The sequence below is a fragment of the Macaca fascicularis genome, chromosome 1 (genome assembly GCF_037993035.2).
Source record: "Macaca fascicularis isolate 582-1 chromosome 1, T2T-MFA8v1.1".
Taxonomy (NCBI): domain Eukaryota; kingdom Metazoa; phylum Chordata; class Mammalia; order Primates; family Cercopithecidae; genus Macaca; species Macaca fascicularis.
In genome coordinates this window covers 214,282,244-214,300,160 of record NC_088375.1, presented here as the reverse complement: position 1 = coordinate 214,300,160, position 17,917 = coordinate 214,282,244, and the positions used below count along the sequence as shown (strand labels likewise).

Here is a 17,917-nt window from a genome sequence, read left to right as displayed (position 1 = left end):
GCAGGTAGAGAGTGCAGTAAGCCAAGACTGCACCTCTGCACTCCAGCCTGAGCCAGAGTGAGATTCTGTCTCAAAAAGTAAAATAGAATACAGAAATAATTTTTTTTGTAGAGACAGGGTCTCACCTTGCTATGTTGCCCAGGATGGTCTCAAACTCCTGGCCTGAAGCAACCCTCCCACCTCAGCTTACAGGCAAGAGCCACTGCGCCTGGGCATCAGTGATAATTTTAAAGGCCATTTAAATATCAGTTTTACATTTTGAGAAAGCTAGACTCTCAGCTCCACACAGCAGCAATCTGTTTTATTCAGTAACAGACCTTCAGGCAACTGGCACATAGGAGACAAGACATATCTGTGAAATTAAGTACTAGTTCAAAGTCCCTAAGCAGAGTTTAAATGCCTGAGTGGCACAGAATTCTATTCTGATCAAACAGGCAGTGGGTCTAGAAAAAGCGTAACCAGACTCTAGGAATGTGGTGAACTAGGTTTTTAAAATTAAGACGTTAGTAGTTATTTCATCACTCTGGACCTCTTAAGAGGGTAACACATTATAAAGTTTATTCTAGCTTTAGATTTCTATGGTTCTAAGCCTCCATGCACTATGCAAGGTAAAGTAGACTTATGCCTGAAATCAACATTGGTTCTAGTACTAGTCACATTTCACTCAGGCTTCTCTGATACTCCTAATAGGCTTTAATGGTTTAGATACTAATCAGTTAAAGTGAGCATATTTATGAAGCTAAAAATTAATACTAACAAGTCTATCATGTAAGTTAGGCTTGAATGGAAACAAACCTAAGACAAGGGCAATTATCATTTTTGTTATTCCTTTTTTTTTCAGACAGGGTCTCACTCTCACCGAGGCTGGAATGGTGAGATCATAGCTCACGATAGCCTCAACCTCCCAGGCTCAAGTGGTCCTCCCGCCTCTACCTTCAGAGTAGCTGGGACTAGTGGCACATGCCACCAAATCCTGCTAATTTTGTATTTTTTCTAGAGAAGGGGTCTTGCTATGTTGCCCAGGCTGGTCTTGAACTCCTGGGCTCAAGTGATCCTCCCAACTCAGCCTCCCAAAGTGCTGGGACTACAGGTGTAAGCCACCATGCCTAGTCTCATTTTTGCTGTTTCAGTAGTAGGATTCCTTACCTTTCTCATGTTCAGTGCTACATGATTTCAAGCACAAGCAGCCCCCAAAGAAAAATCTAATTAAGAACAAAACAAACTAGAAAAAAGTTACACTATTTAAATGGCACCAACGTTTTTGAAACCTAGCCTCAGATAATTCAACTAGGTTAAACTTAAGGAATTTCATCATTATGCAACTTATTTTTTAACAAAAAAGACACAAAAAGCCTAAACGTTACTAACTGTAGACTTAAAGCTAATACACAGTGAAATGATCTTACTACTAATAATTGTGTAATACCTGTTTGATGACGCCTCTATTTAATTCTCTTTTCAGTGCTTGTTTAAGGAGATAACCCCTTCTCTCCAGCTCCAGAGAAGGATACTTATGGATGATGTATTTTCGAATAGCAACCACTGATGCACCACTCTTCTGGAAGCATGCCTAGAAAAGATTTATCAAACCATATACATTAAACCAGTTTTTTTTTATTAGATACAGAGCCTGACATATATTTTCAAAATAAATTATTTTGGAAGTGAACTTGATAATGGATGACAAAAATGGTAGGGAAGAATGAACTTCAGAAGACTTCAGTTCATAATGGCTGTAGAGAAATAACAGAATTACTAAATATTTCTACTACAATTTTAAATTGTTCAAAACAGCCTAAAAGATCATACTGAACATGAACAACATTCTATGCATAATGAAGAACCTCTTTCCATTTTAATTCCATTCTATACCTAGAAGATGGATCTTTGGCATCAAAATGAGAAAAGTAGAACAAACCTATCACTTATAGGATCACAGATCTGGCCCATTTTAAGGCATGAGCTTAAGGAATGAGCATGCCAGGACATTTTCCTGAAGGCTCTGTATGAATGTCAGCAGAGAGAAGAATCAAAGATAATCTAAACAAATGGCATAAAACTGGGTTTACACATGGCAAAGTCCTGAAGGAGAATTTTGGTTAACAGTGAAGGTGTTCTATTTGAATTTAATGTGCCCTCTTCTATTTCCATCCTATTTTACTTATACTCCATTTGACTAATGCACCTGGAAGAATGAAGTAGCTCATTATGTCACAAAGGCAGCAAATACTTAATTTTCTCAAATGCTTAAAGTTTTGTTTTCCAACTGGTCACTGACTTGAAATCAAATGCTTTAAATTTTGAAGCACACAGAAGTAGCATCTGTCATTTATCTAATGGGCCAGTCCATCAATTTTGTACTGCCACGGTGTCTATTAAATGAATGTAGCACTTATTCATTCTCACTGAATAAGAACTTCATTGAATGTTTTTATACACTTTGACAACAAAGAAAAATAACTCACAGGTACATGGTCCAGAAAAGATTGTACAACATGAAACAAGCTGTATTAATATGAGTCATGTAATTCAAGTCTATGTCTCTGAACTATTAATGACCTACTGAGGTTTACTCCTGATCTTTCAAGAAAACACAAAGCAAATAAAATCAAGCAGAAAAGAACACTAATGCTGAAACAAATAATCTTTTGCTCCACCAATCTGACAGTGAGATGGCAGTAGGTATCATGATTCCTGTTTGATACAGAAAATGGTATCCATGGTCTGCAATAATTTGTCATATTGCATGGAATACACATTATCTATATAAAATCAATCATTAGGCCGGGCGCGGTGGCTCAAGCCTGTAATCCCAGCACTTTGGGAGGCCGAGATGGGCGGATCACGAGGTCAGGAGATCGAGACCATCCTGGCTAACACGGTGAAACCCCGTCTCTACTAAAAAATACAAAAAACTAGCCGGGCGCGGTGGCGGGCGCCTGTAGTCCCAGCTACTCAGGAGGCTGAGGCAGGAGAATGGCGTGAACCCGGGAGGCGGAGCTTGCAGTGAGCTGAGATCCGGCCACTGCACTCCAGCCTGGGCGGCAGAGCGAGACTCCGTCTCAAAAAAAAAAAAAAAAAAAAAATAAATAAATAAAATAAAATAAAATCAATCATCTGCATAAATATGCACAGTTATATTCAAACCATTCTTTAAGCCAAATTGATATCGTTTTAATTTTTTATTTCACTATTCTAAAGTTTTAGTCCTTTTTCCATCCTCACTATGATGCTGCTCCTTCAAACCCAGGCTGAGTGGTCAAGTGAAATCCTTGAAGAAAGGCTATACAAAGAACAGAGATTTCACTACAGTGAGGTGATCTAGACCAATAGTTTTCTTAATGAGACGAGAGCATAAGAAGTCTTGAAGGAGTAAAGGGACAAGTCTGAAGGCAAACCCGTTTTCCAGTTTATATGTTAGTGCTATCTTCTCGCATTCTAAGAATGACAACCAGGCTGCTCCTTTTTATACACATCCCCCCTTTTCTGGTTAAAAATCATCTGTATCCCTGTCTCCCCAATCCTGCCTCAGATCCTAACAACAGGGTCCCTGAAAGATGGGTCTGTTTGAACTCCTCTTATCATCTGATCATATGAACTAAACAAGGCAAAATTAAATGAAAAGACTTACACAATAAAGGCAATGTCAGATTAGAAGATAACCTTTAAAAATTAAAATAGAAAAACCACATCTAACGAAAGTCAATGGATTATAGCAAATCATAAATCTATGTAGGGAGGACAATTTTTGTAAGCATTTTGGAATGTCTAGGTGATAAAGCAGTGTTTATAACAGGGTTCAGGTGTGAAAGATATCTACTACCAAGATCAGACACTTAGCTTTACAAATGAACCTAGAGATATTTTTTAAACAAAAATTCTCAGTATTTTTCAGTTACTGAGTCACAATTAGATTAATAAGGGCAAGGACTTTGCTAGCCTTAGTTAATTTTATACCACTAGCAGGGGCGCCCGACAGAGGGAAAGTAGTCCTTAAATCTTCGTTCAATGAATTAACATTTTCAGCCTTCAAATAAAAACTGTACTTAATCGATAAGCTGAATTTAAAAATTCTAAAGTTAAAAATATTTGCTATAGCAAATGTATATTTTTTAAAAAAATTAAGTGTTCACCAAATCTGATTATATTAGAAAAACATGAACTCATAATGACTTTCCTCTCTTTAAAACTCCTTTAGGAAGCAGAGCAAGATTTATGTCTAGACAGAAATATGCCATTTTCAAATAAGAAAAAAAATGAACATAATAAATCTAGGATGAATTGCTTGAAATAAAAACTTGCCTTAATGGCCTCAGTTAAGATTGCATCCATCTTGGGACGTGGGGAAGAAGCCATCGGTGTTTGTTTCTGGGCCCTGGCTAGCTGGCTGGCAGAAAGGGTAGCCCAGGAAGGAATTGTTTTTTTCACTTTCTTCTCCTTTTCTTTAGACTGATCTTTCTCACTTTAAAACAAAGAATTGTTATTATAGAAAATAAACTCTCTAGAAAGACGTATAAAGTCAGAAGGAGGAAAAGACCAGGGAGGGATAAAAATTAATGCTTTAATTTATTCACAGGCTAAGGTGATATGTACCATAAGCAAAATTTTACAAAACAAGTCTTTCTTTAAAAACTGGGTACCATAAATGAATTAAAAAGGTATTTTTCTCTTAGGTGCAGAAGAGAGGAGTCACATAAATTAGCACTGGTATAAGGGCTCAGTACATAAAAGAGAATTTTAAAATGCATATTAGTTAGCAACTACAACAGATGCAATATGGTATAGTGGAAAAACTCAAGCTCTTAAGTCAGAAAACCTTTGTCTGCATTTTCACTCAAACATTTACTAGCTAGCTATATGATCTCAGTATATGATGTGAGTCTTTCTCCTAAGCTATAAAATAGTAATATAAAACCAACTACTTCCCAAGGTGTTGCAAGAATTATAAGAGTATGTTTATCAAAGCAATTTTGTAAAATTTAAAGAATTATATAAATTTTATTCTGAGTATATAATAGTGCTCTGTGCACCTAATAGATGAATTAGAACATTTAACAACAGAGGATAGGCTGGGTGCAGTGGCTCATGCCTGTAATCCCAGCAATTTGGGAGGCTAAGGTTGGAGGACTGCTTGAGGCCAGGAGTTCAAGCCCAACCTAGCCAACATAGTGAGATACCATCTCTATTAAACACACACACACACACGATAGTCGCTATAAATTCCACAGACCTTAGCTATACTTATGAAACTCAGATAAAGAATACCCTGAATATTACAGCTAGAAGGTAGAGTTATTACTAAGTTATTCTTTTATGGTTATGTGCTGCATAACAATATTTTGGTCAACAGACCACATATACGATGGTCGTCCCATAAGATTATAATGGAACTGAAAACCTCCTATTACCTGGTTAACATGATAGTGGTGGTAATATCACAGCGCAACAAGTTACTCACTTGTTTGTGGAGACATTGGTGTAAACAAACCTACTGTGCTGCCAGTCACATAAAAATACAGCACACTGGCTCATGCCTGTAATCCCAGCACTTTGGGAGGCCAAGGTGGGCAGATCACAAGGCCAAGAGATTGAGACCATTCTGGCCAACATGGTGAAACCCCCGTCTCTCCTAAAAATACAAAAATTAGCTGGGTATGGTGGCGCACGCCTGTAGTCCCAGCTGCTCGAGAGATTGAGGCAGGAGAATCGTGTGAACCTGGGAGGTGGAGGTTGCAATGAGCCGAGATCGCGCCACTGCACTCTAGCCTGGGTGACAGAGCGAGACTCTGTCTCCCCCCCAAAAAAAAAAAGCACATTACCATTATACATAATACTTGATAATAAACAGCTATGTTACTAGTTTATGTGTTTAGTATACTCTACTTTTTATCATTAGAGTATATATGCTTTCTACCTTAAAAAAAAACGTTAACTGTAAAACAGCCTCAAGCAGGTCCTTCAGAAGGTATTCCAAAAGACAGCATTGTTATCATAGGAAATGACAGGTCCATGTGTGTTGCTGCCCCTGAAGGCCTTCCAGTGGAAGATGTGGAGGTGGAAGACAGTGATACTGATGACCCTGACCCTGTGCAGGCCTAGGTTAAGGTGTGTGTGTGTCTTACTTTTGTTTTTTTAATAGATATAAGGTCTCCCAATGTTGCCCAATCTAGACTCAAATTTCAGGACTCAAGCAATCCCCCTACCTCAGCTTCCTAAGTAGCTAAGGTAGCTAAGGCTACAGGTGTACACCACTGAGTCTGGCTTTTGTCTTTGTTTTTAGTAAAGTTTTAAAAAATAAAAACTTTTAAAAATAGAAAAAAGCTTATAAATTTAGTGTAGCCTAAGCATACAGTATTTACAGAGTCTACAGTTGCACACAGTAATGTCCTAGGCCTTTGCATTCACTTACACTCACTCACCCAAACAACTTCCAATCTTTTAAGGTCAATTCATGGCAGGTGTCCTACAAAGGTATACCTTTTTTAAAATCTTTTATATCATATTTTTACTGTACCTTTTCTATGTTTAAATACACAAATACTTACCACTGTGTTATAACTGCCTACAGTATTTAGTACAGTAGCATGCTGTACAGGTTTGCAGCCTAGGAGCAACAGACTATCCCATAAAGCCTAGTTATGTAGTAGGCTGTACCATGTAGGTTTGTATAAGTACGCTTTATGATGTTGGCACAATGATGAAATCGCCTAAAGATGCATCTCTCAGAATGCATACTCATTGTTAAGCAATGCATGACTCTATTTAAAAGTAATTTCTAACTGTTTGACCAATTATGAAAAGAGTAGAATGAATACTACCAGCTCTCCTGCAAAAAAAAAAAAAAAAATTAAAAATTAAAAAGTAACTGCCATCACCTTATATAGATACATATCAACAGCAAATTTTACTTTCAGATTCTCAAAGTCAATTCTCCAACTGAATACTTCATCAAACATATATAGACTTTTAGGTCACACTAACCAATAGCTTGATACAGACTAACGCCTTCTAACATAAGCACACAAAAGCAACCCACTCCTGGCACAGAGGTAGGAATAAAATAGTGAAGTGTCTTCTAGGTCAGATTTTTATAATTATGTTTCATTTCTTATTGAAGTCTTGCCAATGCTTAAAATATCAGATACTCCCACAATAAATTACAAGCTCAAAAACATATTCCAAAGTCAATGACAAAGACTTTTGGATCATTCAAACCATTGTGTTCTGCTAACTACAGCATATTCTAACAGGTCATACAACTATATAATAAACCTATTTCAAATGGTAATTCTAAAAATTAAATCCAAATAGCAAATACCTAGCATAAGCCAATGTTATAACACTTTAAAATAATCTGATCTAAAGTCCTTTTACACCTTCTTCAAATACAAATAGCAAGAAGACATAACTCCTTACTCCTTTTTGGTTTCCTCAGAAGACTTATTTTCTTCTTTCTCTTCATTCTCAGGTTCCCCCTTTGGCTGCTCTGCCTCACTCGAAGTAGCAGGTGGAGTTTCATTCTCTTGTTCTTCTACAGTGGAGACAGATTCCTCTGAACTTATGTCTGGTTCTAAAAAATCAGGTGAGCAGAATTGCATAAGCAGATGTATTCCAATCTGAGTCAATAAAAGGGTAAAAGTTTATCTTATTAAACGGACCAGCCGAAGTCTCCAATTAACAAATGAATTCTAGAATGAAAACAAATGACCGCTAATGCAGTTTTCTTACATTCTTTATGTCACTCAAGTTGCCTGGTCAGGTGGTTATCTATTATTAGAAAAATAGATAGACCAGGAAATTACACAGAAAGGAAAACTCATTTCATCCCAAATGATTTAATTATTCTACTTTGCAATATTCATGAGACTTATAATTAAGAAATTAGCCATTTTTTAATTCAACAGTCAAATCTCAGAGAATAAGTAATAAAAAACTCATGTATTCTCCAAGAGGATGACTGAAGCAAGAGTAGAAATATGAGAGGGGAACATGGAGGTCTGCTGTTATTTGTGCCTTTCCTTCACAGCATGTCTCTGAGCAGCTACTATAAAACACAGAACCCCAGGCACTGGTTATGCAGGGACTTCAGAGAACTCCAAACAACAACAACAACAACAACAACAAAAAACAAACAAACAATCACACACACACAAAAGAAAAAGGACTCCAGGGAGGCCGAGGCGGGCGGATCACAAGGTCAGGAGATTGAGACCACGGTGAAATCCCGTCTCTACTAAAAATACAAAAAATGGCCGGGCGCGGTGGCTCAAGCCTGTAATCCCAGCACTTTGGGAGGCCGAGACGGGCGGATCACAAGGTCAGGAGATCGAGACCAGCCTGGCTAAATACGGTGAAACCCCGTCTCTACTAAAAAATACAAAAAACCAGCCGGGTGAGGTGGCGGGCGCCTGTAGTCCCAGCTACTCGGGAGGCTGAGGCAGGAGAATGGCATAGACCCGGGAGGCGGAGCTTGCAGTGAGCTGAGATGCGGCCGCTGCACTCCAGCCTGGGCGACAGAGCGAGACTCCGTCTCAAAAAAAAAAAAAAAAAAAAAATACAAAAAATTAGCCGGGCGCTGTGGCACGCGCCTGTAGTCCCAGCTACTCAGGAGGCTGAGGCAAGAGAATGGCATGAACCCGGGAGGCGGAGCTTGCAGTGAGCCGAGTTCGCGCCACTGCACTCCAGCATGGGCGACAGAGCGAGACTCCATCTCAAAAAAAAAAAAAAAAAAAGACTCCAGTGGCAAGCATATACTTCAAACCAAAGTATATGATTGAAGAATTTGATCATTTAAATTATGTGAACTACTTATTGCAATAATGACAAGGACTTCTTTGTGGCCTACACATAAAGAGAATTTTAAAATGCCACTTCTTTCTTAAAACCAAATCGCATAAGTACAATTCTAACACTTATACTAAGCGAGTGATTTCCATCCTCCTTTGGCCTTCTCTGCTTCTAAAATTGTTTTCCATATGCTTAGGATCACAAAGTATTATGGACAGAACTTCACTGTAACAATGGTATCTGGGGATAAAGATAGTAACTGCATTTAGGTTTTCCAAAATAAAATGTATTTTTCATCATGATATATCTTGTACTGCCCCTCACACCAACAACTTGACCTAAATTGCTGCATGGGCAAGAATTTACTATTAGTTAGTCATGTTTATTTATACTTTGTCTTATTCTAAAAAAGATGAAAAGCTAAGAATCATTCACGGGTTTTACTGCAATAAGACTTATAAATTTAATTTTACATTATTTTCTCTTCTCAAGAGTAACTGCTCAAGAGTTATGGCTTAAAGTTCAGTCACTCAACGGATACTGAATATGTAGTTTGTATATGACTGTTTCCAACTCACTGAACTACTGTCTGTTTCTGGGTAAAATGTAGAGTTTATAAAATTTAAAATGAGTGAAGTCTAATTTCTATGTACAAAATACTATGTACAAAATGGGATAGAGAGAAGATTAAACAAACATACAACTTGTGAAGTGACACTGTTTCTTCATAAACTCTTGGTTGACTTTTCTAATACTTTACCTCTGAACCCTCTGGCACATATTCTGAAAACTGATGTTATTAGTGATTTAGTGGCTTCAGCTGGCTGTTAAACATGGATTAAGATGGACCACCAAGCAGCTTATCCCACTGCTGGACAAGATAACCTATCTTCAACTCACCAGCACCCATTTACTTTTTCAAATATTCGGATTCTCATGTTTCTTAACTGCCTTAGGCTAGGGTGCCCAAATTGCTTACAGCATTCATCGAAGGATTTAGAGAAAAAAATCCAGGCTCAGCCAGAAAAAAGAGTATATTGACTCATTATTGATGTCTGTCCTGATGCACCAAGGGATACAGGAAACAAGGATGCACGTATTTTCTATTCCTTTTTTTTTTTTTTGGAGACAGTTTCCCCTGTTGCCCACGCTGGAATACAATGGCGTGATCTCAGCTCACTGCAATCTCTGCCTCCTGGGCTCAAGCAATTCTTGTGCCTCAGCCTCCTGAGTAGCAGGGATTACAGGCATGCACCACCATGCCCAGATAATGTCTGTAATTTTAGTAGAGACGGGGTTTCACCATGATGGCCAGGCTGGTCTCGAACTCCTGACCTCAGGTTATCTACCCGCCTTGGCCTCCCAAAGTGCTGGGATTACAGGCGTGAGCCACTGTGCCCGGCCCTCTATTCCTAATACATGCTAGTCAGCAAATAATTGATTCTAACAGCCACAACAGAGGCAGCACAGTGTGCTCATCCCTGAAAAACTTGAGATAAAAGGCAAGAGAAAAAGGCAAAAAGGGAAAAGACAAAGAAAAAAAACAAAAAGATCATGAGAAGAAAAATAAAGACGGGAAAAGGAGAAGAGATGGTTATAGACGCCATAAAGGAGCACCAGCACTCCATACTGATGGGTTTATATTTCTTTCCATTTGTTATGCTCCCACCACTGACTTTTCTCTACCGATACCTGTTACAGATCAACAGATCACCATTTGCTTCTCTTAAGGCCTCCAGATGATTTCTGGATGAACTTTCCACGTCTATCCTAAAGGCCAACGTTTTCCATTCTCCCACACTGCATTCATCCCCATGACACTTTATGTCCAGAATGCTACTCTTTGGCCATTCCTGTCATCCCCAACCATTTTTCTGTTTTTAATTCCAACATATCATTTTCACCTTCCAAAAATCTTTACAGAGAAGATGAAATCTTACTTTGCCCTCATGGTCTGGCAATGACATACCAATAGCTACTGATTCTCTCTCCAAATGTTTCCCCAAAACACTTAGCCATGAAAAAAAGAATAATTAAGTTCAAAGGAATTTATGGGACACTCCAAACTGCAGCATAACTTTTGATGTTTTAAGTTGTGTCACCATTTTACTTTACCTGGCTTTTCTTCCTCCCCTTCAGCAAGCTTGCTTTTGGGAGGAGTTTCCCGGGTAGAATTCACAGTTCGACGAATCGGCATGGTGCTATCTTCTACCTTCTAAGAAAAGAGATGGCCATAATCAAACATGCATTAAAAAATTGTTTTATCTCTTTCTCAAAGGGCCTAACTGGGTGTCAGAAGATGTAGGAGAATTCTTCAAGTCGACTCCAGGATCTGATGCAAATTACTTTTAACAAGTTTTTTTGAAGTGAAATATGATTTTTAAGATACACTTTTTAAAAGTATGTTATTTTAGCTTGAATTTCAAATGGAAACACATAATTATAGTTGATTTGCTATAAATTTAGAAGGTTGGAGGTTTTCTGAGGAATTTGAGGGGAAAGGGAAGATGAAAAGAATCTGATTTTGTTTCAAATTCACAACCTAGACTCCCCAAAGTAAGGGAAGGAGCATGTACCAAGAAGGAGGACCCAGCAGGGCCTGAAGTCAGGGATTGATCCAAGAGTGAGCTTCAAGAATGTGTCAGCCCCTACCTCACCTAACTTGTCCGCGTGGATCAGCTGAGCTCCTACTATAAGTGGGAGTGCCTTAGGATGGACGAGTTCACCTTGAGACGTATCAGTCGCCATTTTAAATAATTTCTAGGCCCGAGTACAGGTTACACTCTGAAGCCTCTGCTGTTAACCACAAGGATTTTTCCTAATGGTTTCAGTGTGGTGAAGAATCAACCTAAAGCACAGAAAAGACCTGGTGTGAAGATTAACAGAAACAAAACTAAACTAAAACTTCTAAATTTAATACACATCCAAAGGGAAAAAATATAACTATAAAATGTATAGTTAAGTGACAGATGATTTGGTTACTCAGAAAGATAAAACTACTAAAATATAGACTACATAAAGCAGCAACTAAGACGAATGCATAAGCCACAGCAGCTGTTGCACCTTCCGCATGAACAAAGACAAGGGCAAGGCAGCTCATATGGAACCTAGTCCCATCCCCTCCTGCCACCATCAGGAACTGAGGAGGACAGAATAGAGAGACTGAGGAACAGTCAGTGAAATGTTAGTCAAAGATCAGTTTACAAAGAGAAGGCTTTTGTTGTCACTGTTCTCAAAAGGGTAGGAAAATTAACTGTAATCTTAAACTCTATCTCTATTAGAAAAGTACTTTTATTTTTCTCTGTTAAGGGAAAACACAAGGGCAAAAATACTGCTGAATAACCCAACATTCTAGTAACTTCCAGACCCACAGAAGCAAATTTAGACCATCACTTAGGAGAATAAACGTATGCTTCTAAGACTGTCATATTTTTAATGTAAGGAAAACTAGTACAGAAGAATATAATTAAATATTCAAAGATCAAAAACCCATGCAGTCACCCAAGTTTACCTGATCACTAACACCCCCTCTTCCCCAAAAATCTCATCTAAGACTCAATGACATTTTATACAAAAATTCCTCTATTAAAAAAAGACCACTTAAGTGTTTAGATCTCTGTGCTAATGAACTATTAACAATGAGTGGGGGAATGACAGTCATTCAACTTCTACATTAAGCTCTAACCTTGTCTAAGAATTTAAGAGCTTTCAACTTGGCAAGTAACAGTCCCAACCTACAATAACTAGGATAAATCCAGAAAACTGAAACACAGAGGATGCATTCACATTTACAGGGAAAATATCTTTACAGGAACACCAAGAGCAATACCAGACTTGTCAACTGTCAGTCAGCTGCAAGCAAATCTTTCAGTCAGCTGAAAGAATTCAGTGCAGTGTAACACACTCATACATAGTGAACTAGAATATCCATTAATATTAAAATTTTTTTTCCTTTTTTTGAGACGGAGTCTTGCTCTGTTGCCCAGGCTAGAGTGCTGTGGCACGATCTCTGCTCACTGCAACCACTGCCTCCTTGGTTCAAGCGATTCTCCTGCCTCACCTTCCTGAGTAGCTGGGATTACAGGCATGCGCCACCATGCCCAGCTAATTTTGTGTTTTTAGTAGAGATGGGGTTTCACCATGCTGGTCAGGCTGGTCTTGAACTCCTGACCTCAGATGATCTGCCCACCTCAGCCTCCCAAAGTGCTGGGATTGCAGGGGTGAGCCACCACGCCCGGCCTGTTTTTCTTAATCATAAAAAGCCTTACGCAGATCTGCTGGTATTTTTACATGCAAACATGATACGGAAATAACAGAGTATCACAATCAGATTATCCTTAGTAAAGTTATATTGCTAATGAATTCATCTTTCTTAATCCACGATAACACTAGCTAGGCTGAAAATGCTACAGTGAAGTCAACAACCTTCAGGAGTATCCGTTCATAGGAATCTTTAAAAAAGTATTTTCCCATTTGGCACAGTAGCTCATGCCTGCAACTCCAGCACTTTAGGAGGCAGAGGTGGGAGGATCCCTTGAGGCTAGAAATTCAAAACTATCCTGGGCAACATTAGACTTGGTCTTTACCAAAAGTAAACAAATTAAAATTTAAAAACAGGCCAGGTGTGGTGGCTCACACCTGTAACCCCAGCACTTTGGGAGGCTAAGGTAGGAGGATCACTCCAGCCCAGGAGTTCAAGACCAGCCTGGGCAATACAGACCTTGTGTCTAAAAAATAAATTACAAATGGGAATGGTGGCATGTGCCTACAGTCCCAGCTACTTGGGAAGCTGAGATTGGGAGGATTGCTTGAGCCCAGAAGGTTTAGGATGCAGTGACCTGAGATCCAGCCACTGCATTCCAAGCCTAGCTGACAGAGCAGAGCCTGCCTCAAAATAATAGTAATAATAATAATAATAATTATTAAACACACACACACACACACACACACACACACACACAAGGGCCAGGCATGGTGGCTCATGCCTGTAATCCCAGCACTTTGGGAGGCCGAGGCTGATGGATCACAAGGTCAGGAGTTCAAGACCAGCCTGGCCAGTATGGTGAAACCCCGTCTCTACTAAAAATACAAAAATTAGCCAGGCGTGGTGGTGTGCGCCTGTAGTCCCAGCTACTCAGGAGGCTGAGGAAGAAGAATCACTTGAACCTGGGAGGCGGAGGTTCAAAAATGTAGTACTTAATACTATATTCATTATGTCTGAAGAACACTTAAAACCCAGTTATTTGGGACAAATATTAAGAGATGATAGGGCCAGGTACAGTGGCTCATGCCTGTAATCCCAGCACTTTGGTAGGCTGAGACAGGGGTCACCTGAGGTCAGGAGTTCGAAATCAGCCTGGCCAACATGGTGAAACCCCATTTTTTTTTTTTTTTTTAAGACGGAGTCTCGCTCTGTCGCCCGGGCTGGAGTGCAGTGGCCGGATCTCAGCTCACTGCAAGCTCCGCCTCCCAGGTTTACGCCATTCTCCTGCCTCAGCCTCCCGAGTAGCTGGGACTACAGGCGCCAGCCACCTCGCCCAGCTAGTTTTTTGTATTTTTTAGTAGAGACGGGGTTTCACTGTGTTCGCCAGGATGGTCTCGATCTCCTGACCTCGTGATCCGCCCGTCTCAGCCTCCCAAAGTGCTGGGATTACAGGCTTGAGCCACCGCGCCCGGCCGTGAAACCCCATCTCTACTAAAAATACAAAAGTTAGCCAGTTGCAGTGGCGCACGCCTGTAGTCCCAGCTACTCCGGAGGCTGAGGGAGGAGAATCACTTGAACCTGGAGGAGGTTGCAGTGAGCTGAGATCATGCCACTGCACTCCAGCCTGGGTGACAGAGCAACACTCCATCTCAACAAAATAGAGATGTTAGCCTCATCTCCGCATTTCCTTAGTAAAAGTTGTAGAACTTTGAAGCTTCAATCTGTAGTACTTTCTTTAGAATATTGGGTTAGTCCCAGCTACTACGCGAGGCTGAGGCAGGAGAATCACTTGAACTCGGGAGGCGGAAGTTGCAAAAAGCTGAGATTACGCCACTGCACTCCAGCCCGGGTGACAGAGTGAGACTCCGTCTAAAAAAAAAAAAAAAAAAAAAAAAAGATGTTAGCCTCAGCTCTGCATTTCCTTAATAAAAGTCAAAGTCACATAACTTCAAAGCTTCAACCTGTAGTACTTGCTTTAGAATAGTTGGGTTAATTGGCTATTTAATAAATTCACTGTTCATTACAGAGCTAAGTATATGCAAGGTTAATTCACACTGCTAACATCACTGTACCTATGTTTTTTTTGTTTGTTTTGAGACAGGGTCTCACTCTGATGCCCACGTTGCAGTATCACAGCTCACTGCAGTCTCAACCTCCCAGGCTCAAGCAATTCTCCCAGCTTAGTCTCGCTAGTAGCTGGGACTACAGGCATGCATCGCCATGCCTAGATAATTTTTCTCTTTTTTGTATAGACAGGGTTTTGCCATGTTGTCCAGGCTGATCACAAACTCCTGGGCTCAAGCGATCCACCTGCCTCGGCCTCTCAACATGTTGGGGTTACAGGTGTAAGCCACCGCATTTGACCCAGTGTACCTATTAACTAAACTTTTTACTATTGCATTTGTGAATGATCAGATTTTTAGGCTGCCACACTTGTTCCTGGCAGGGATCTGATCTGATTCACTTGCTGCATACCTGATGCCTGAGAACATACCAGGCACAGAATAGATGCTCAATTAATATTTGTTAAACTAAAGGATGAACAAATGAAACTTATTTGTGTTTTTCTTTTTTTTTTTTTTTTTTTTGAGACGGAGTCTCACTCTGTTGCCCAGGCTGGAGTGCAGTGGCGCGATCTTGGCTCACTACAAACCCCGCCTCCCGGTTCACACCATTCTCCTGCCTCAGCCTCCTGAGTAGCTGGGAGTACAGGCGTCTGGGTCCGCCACCACGCCCGGCTATTTTTAGTAGAGACGGGGTTTCACCGTGTTAGCCAGGATGGTCTCGATCTCCTGACCTCGTGATCCACCCGCCTCGGCCTCCCAAAGTGTTGGGACTACAGGCGAGAGCCACCGCGTCCGACCTATTCATGTTTTTCATCTTGGTTCTTACGTGTGCCAAAACCAGTCTGAGTTTACCTGTGGTTTACATGGTCCTCTTATAAGCATCAGTTTGTTTAAAGTTAGTGTTTGAACAACTACAAAGATTTGTTTTTTGTCAAGGGAAATACTTAAATTAAATCGGTTGAGACAGGGTCTCAGGCTGGAGTGCAGTGACATGACCAGGGATCACTGTAGCCTCGACCTCCTGAGCTCAAGTGATCTCCTCCCACCTCAGCCACCTGAGTAGCTGGGACTACAGGTATGCGCCACGACAACCCGACAGTTTTTCTATTTTCTGTAGAGACAGGGTCTCCCTATGTTGCCCAAGCTGGTCTCCAACTCCTGGACTCGAGATCCTCCTCTTTGGCCTCCCAAAATGTTAGGATTACAGGTGTGAGCCACCATGCCTGGCTTTAAATTATTTGAATGCAAGCAAGAAAAAAAAGGATTGTAGAAATAAAAAGCCAAAATTTCAGTTTTAATTTATTCCCTCTACATTAAGAGAAAGGCGCAGAAAAGCGAGGAGTTTAACACCGTATTTCAGTTTACTGATACCCTTGATAATATGCATTTTAGGGAAAGTACTATAATTTCACATTTTACCATAAAATATATGTAATACATGTTATTAGTAATGCACTGAACACCTCACATTGTTCCCAATCTAAAGTCATTCATTATACTCAGATTTAACGAGTCATGTCACAAAAAGAATGCCTGTAATTTGATTGCTGGCACCATTTGTTTTTCATTTTCAAATTTAAGTTATGTAAGCAAGCATATACTCGGTGTCTGTCTCTGGCATAGATGCTAAGGACACTAGAGTGTCTCATCTCAACAAAATCACAATCTAACTGGGTAAGGAGTTGAAACTTTCATCTGGATATGGAGAGTTCAGCATACTTTCTCCACTAACTTTCAGCCCTACCATCTTCCAAGTAAGCTTAAAAACAAAGCCAAAACCAACCAACCAACCCAGCAAATTTTAAAATGTTACTTCTATTTTGAAACAAATTACACTAAACTTTTGAGAAGAGCAATGAAAAATTTAAAAGCTAGTAAGTTTTTTGCCTATGCCAGGTTAAACAAAATTAAAGCATCTTTCAAAAATGACTAGTCACGTCTAATTTCACTCTTAAGACAAGACAGCGTGCTCAAAAAGCCGCAGGCGATTTTTAGACGTTATTTCGAATTGGATTCTCACTTTCGATGCAATGCAAAGTCAGGAAGCGCAATAACACAGAGAACGTGCACGCGGAGGCGGCAGCACAGTTCACCCGGTTCGGTCTCCGTACGGGAGAGAATTCTTTCTCAAAAAGGTTAAGTGGCTGTCCCCGATCACAGCTGTCAATTCAGTACCAACCCTCAGATCTGGGGCTCTCACCTCACCACTCCTGCCTCCATCTCTTACAAACGCTCAGATGGGCGACTGTAACTTTCTGACGACCTACCGAGGCACTGCTCCCATTCAAACCCCACCGCCTAAGGTGGCCAGTAACCAGTTCTATGTTTCCCACCGGGGGAGCAAGACTCAAGACCGCCGTCGCGGAGCAGCAAAGCGACAGCCAACAGCCCCGCCCGCAGAGGGCCGCGGGAAGGACGGCAAGAGCAGCGGAGACAAAGCGGCGAGGCGAGGCAGCTACAGGCCACAGCGGCGAACGCGCACGGCGGGGGAGAGCGCGGGCCGCCAGCGAGGCGGAGAAAGCTCGGACCGCGGACACCGACGGATGAGGCTGGGGCTCGGCGCGGTGACAGTTCGGGGCTCACGCTCGGCAGGGACACCGCGGCGCCTGCCCCGGCGACGGAAGCAGCGGCGGAACGCGAGCCTCAGCGCTCCGCACACTCACCACTGGGAGCTCCGTAATGGCGGCGGCGGGGGCGGAGAACCCGGGGGGCGGGCCCGCCGCAGCCAGTCACCGCCGCCGGCATCTTTCGAACCGGCTCCGAAAACCGCTGAGAGAGTGGGGTGAGGGGAGGGTGCGGGCGGACGCTGGACCGCGGCGGGCCTCGGAGCATGCGCAGCCCTCAGCCAATCGGGGCAGGC

The 17,917-nt window shown here is 41.1% G+C and overlaps 1 protein-coding gene across 23 annotated transcripts in view; it reads right to left on the bottom strand.

Moving 5' to 3' along the window:
• The window catches only part of HP1BP3 (heterochromatin protein 1 binding protein 3), a 46,878-nt gene that overhangs the window by 28,483 nt on the left and 478 nt on the right, over positions 1-17,917 (bottom strand). For 2 of the 23 annotated variants that reach the window (XR_012425044.1, XM_005544537.5), the window contains exons 1-6: positions 17,721-17,836; positions 11,440-11,635; positions 10,903-11,002; positions 7,417-7,570; positions 4,303-4,462; positions 1,427-1,570 (exon numbers count right to left, since the gene is read on the bottom strand). Coding sequence is in view for 17 of the 23 variants with exons in the window: in XM_005544537.5 (XP_005544594.1) it covers positions 1,427-1,570; positions 4,303-4,462; positions 7,417-7,570; positions 10,903-11,002; positions 11,440-11,535 (654 nt within the window). In the remaining 6 variants the exon portion in view is untranslated. Of the gene's footprint in view, positions 1-1,426; positions 1,571-4,302; positions 4,463-7,416; positions 7,571-10,902; positions 11,003-11,439; positions 11,636-17,257; positions 17,837-17,917 lie in introns of those variants that run through there. The other 21 variants (XR_012425045.1, XM_005544536.5, XR_012425043.1 and 18 more) reach the window with 16 other exon arrangements.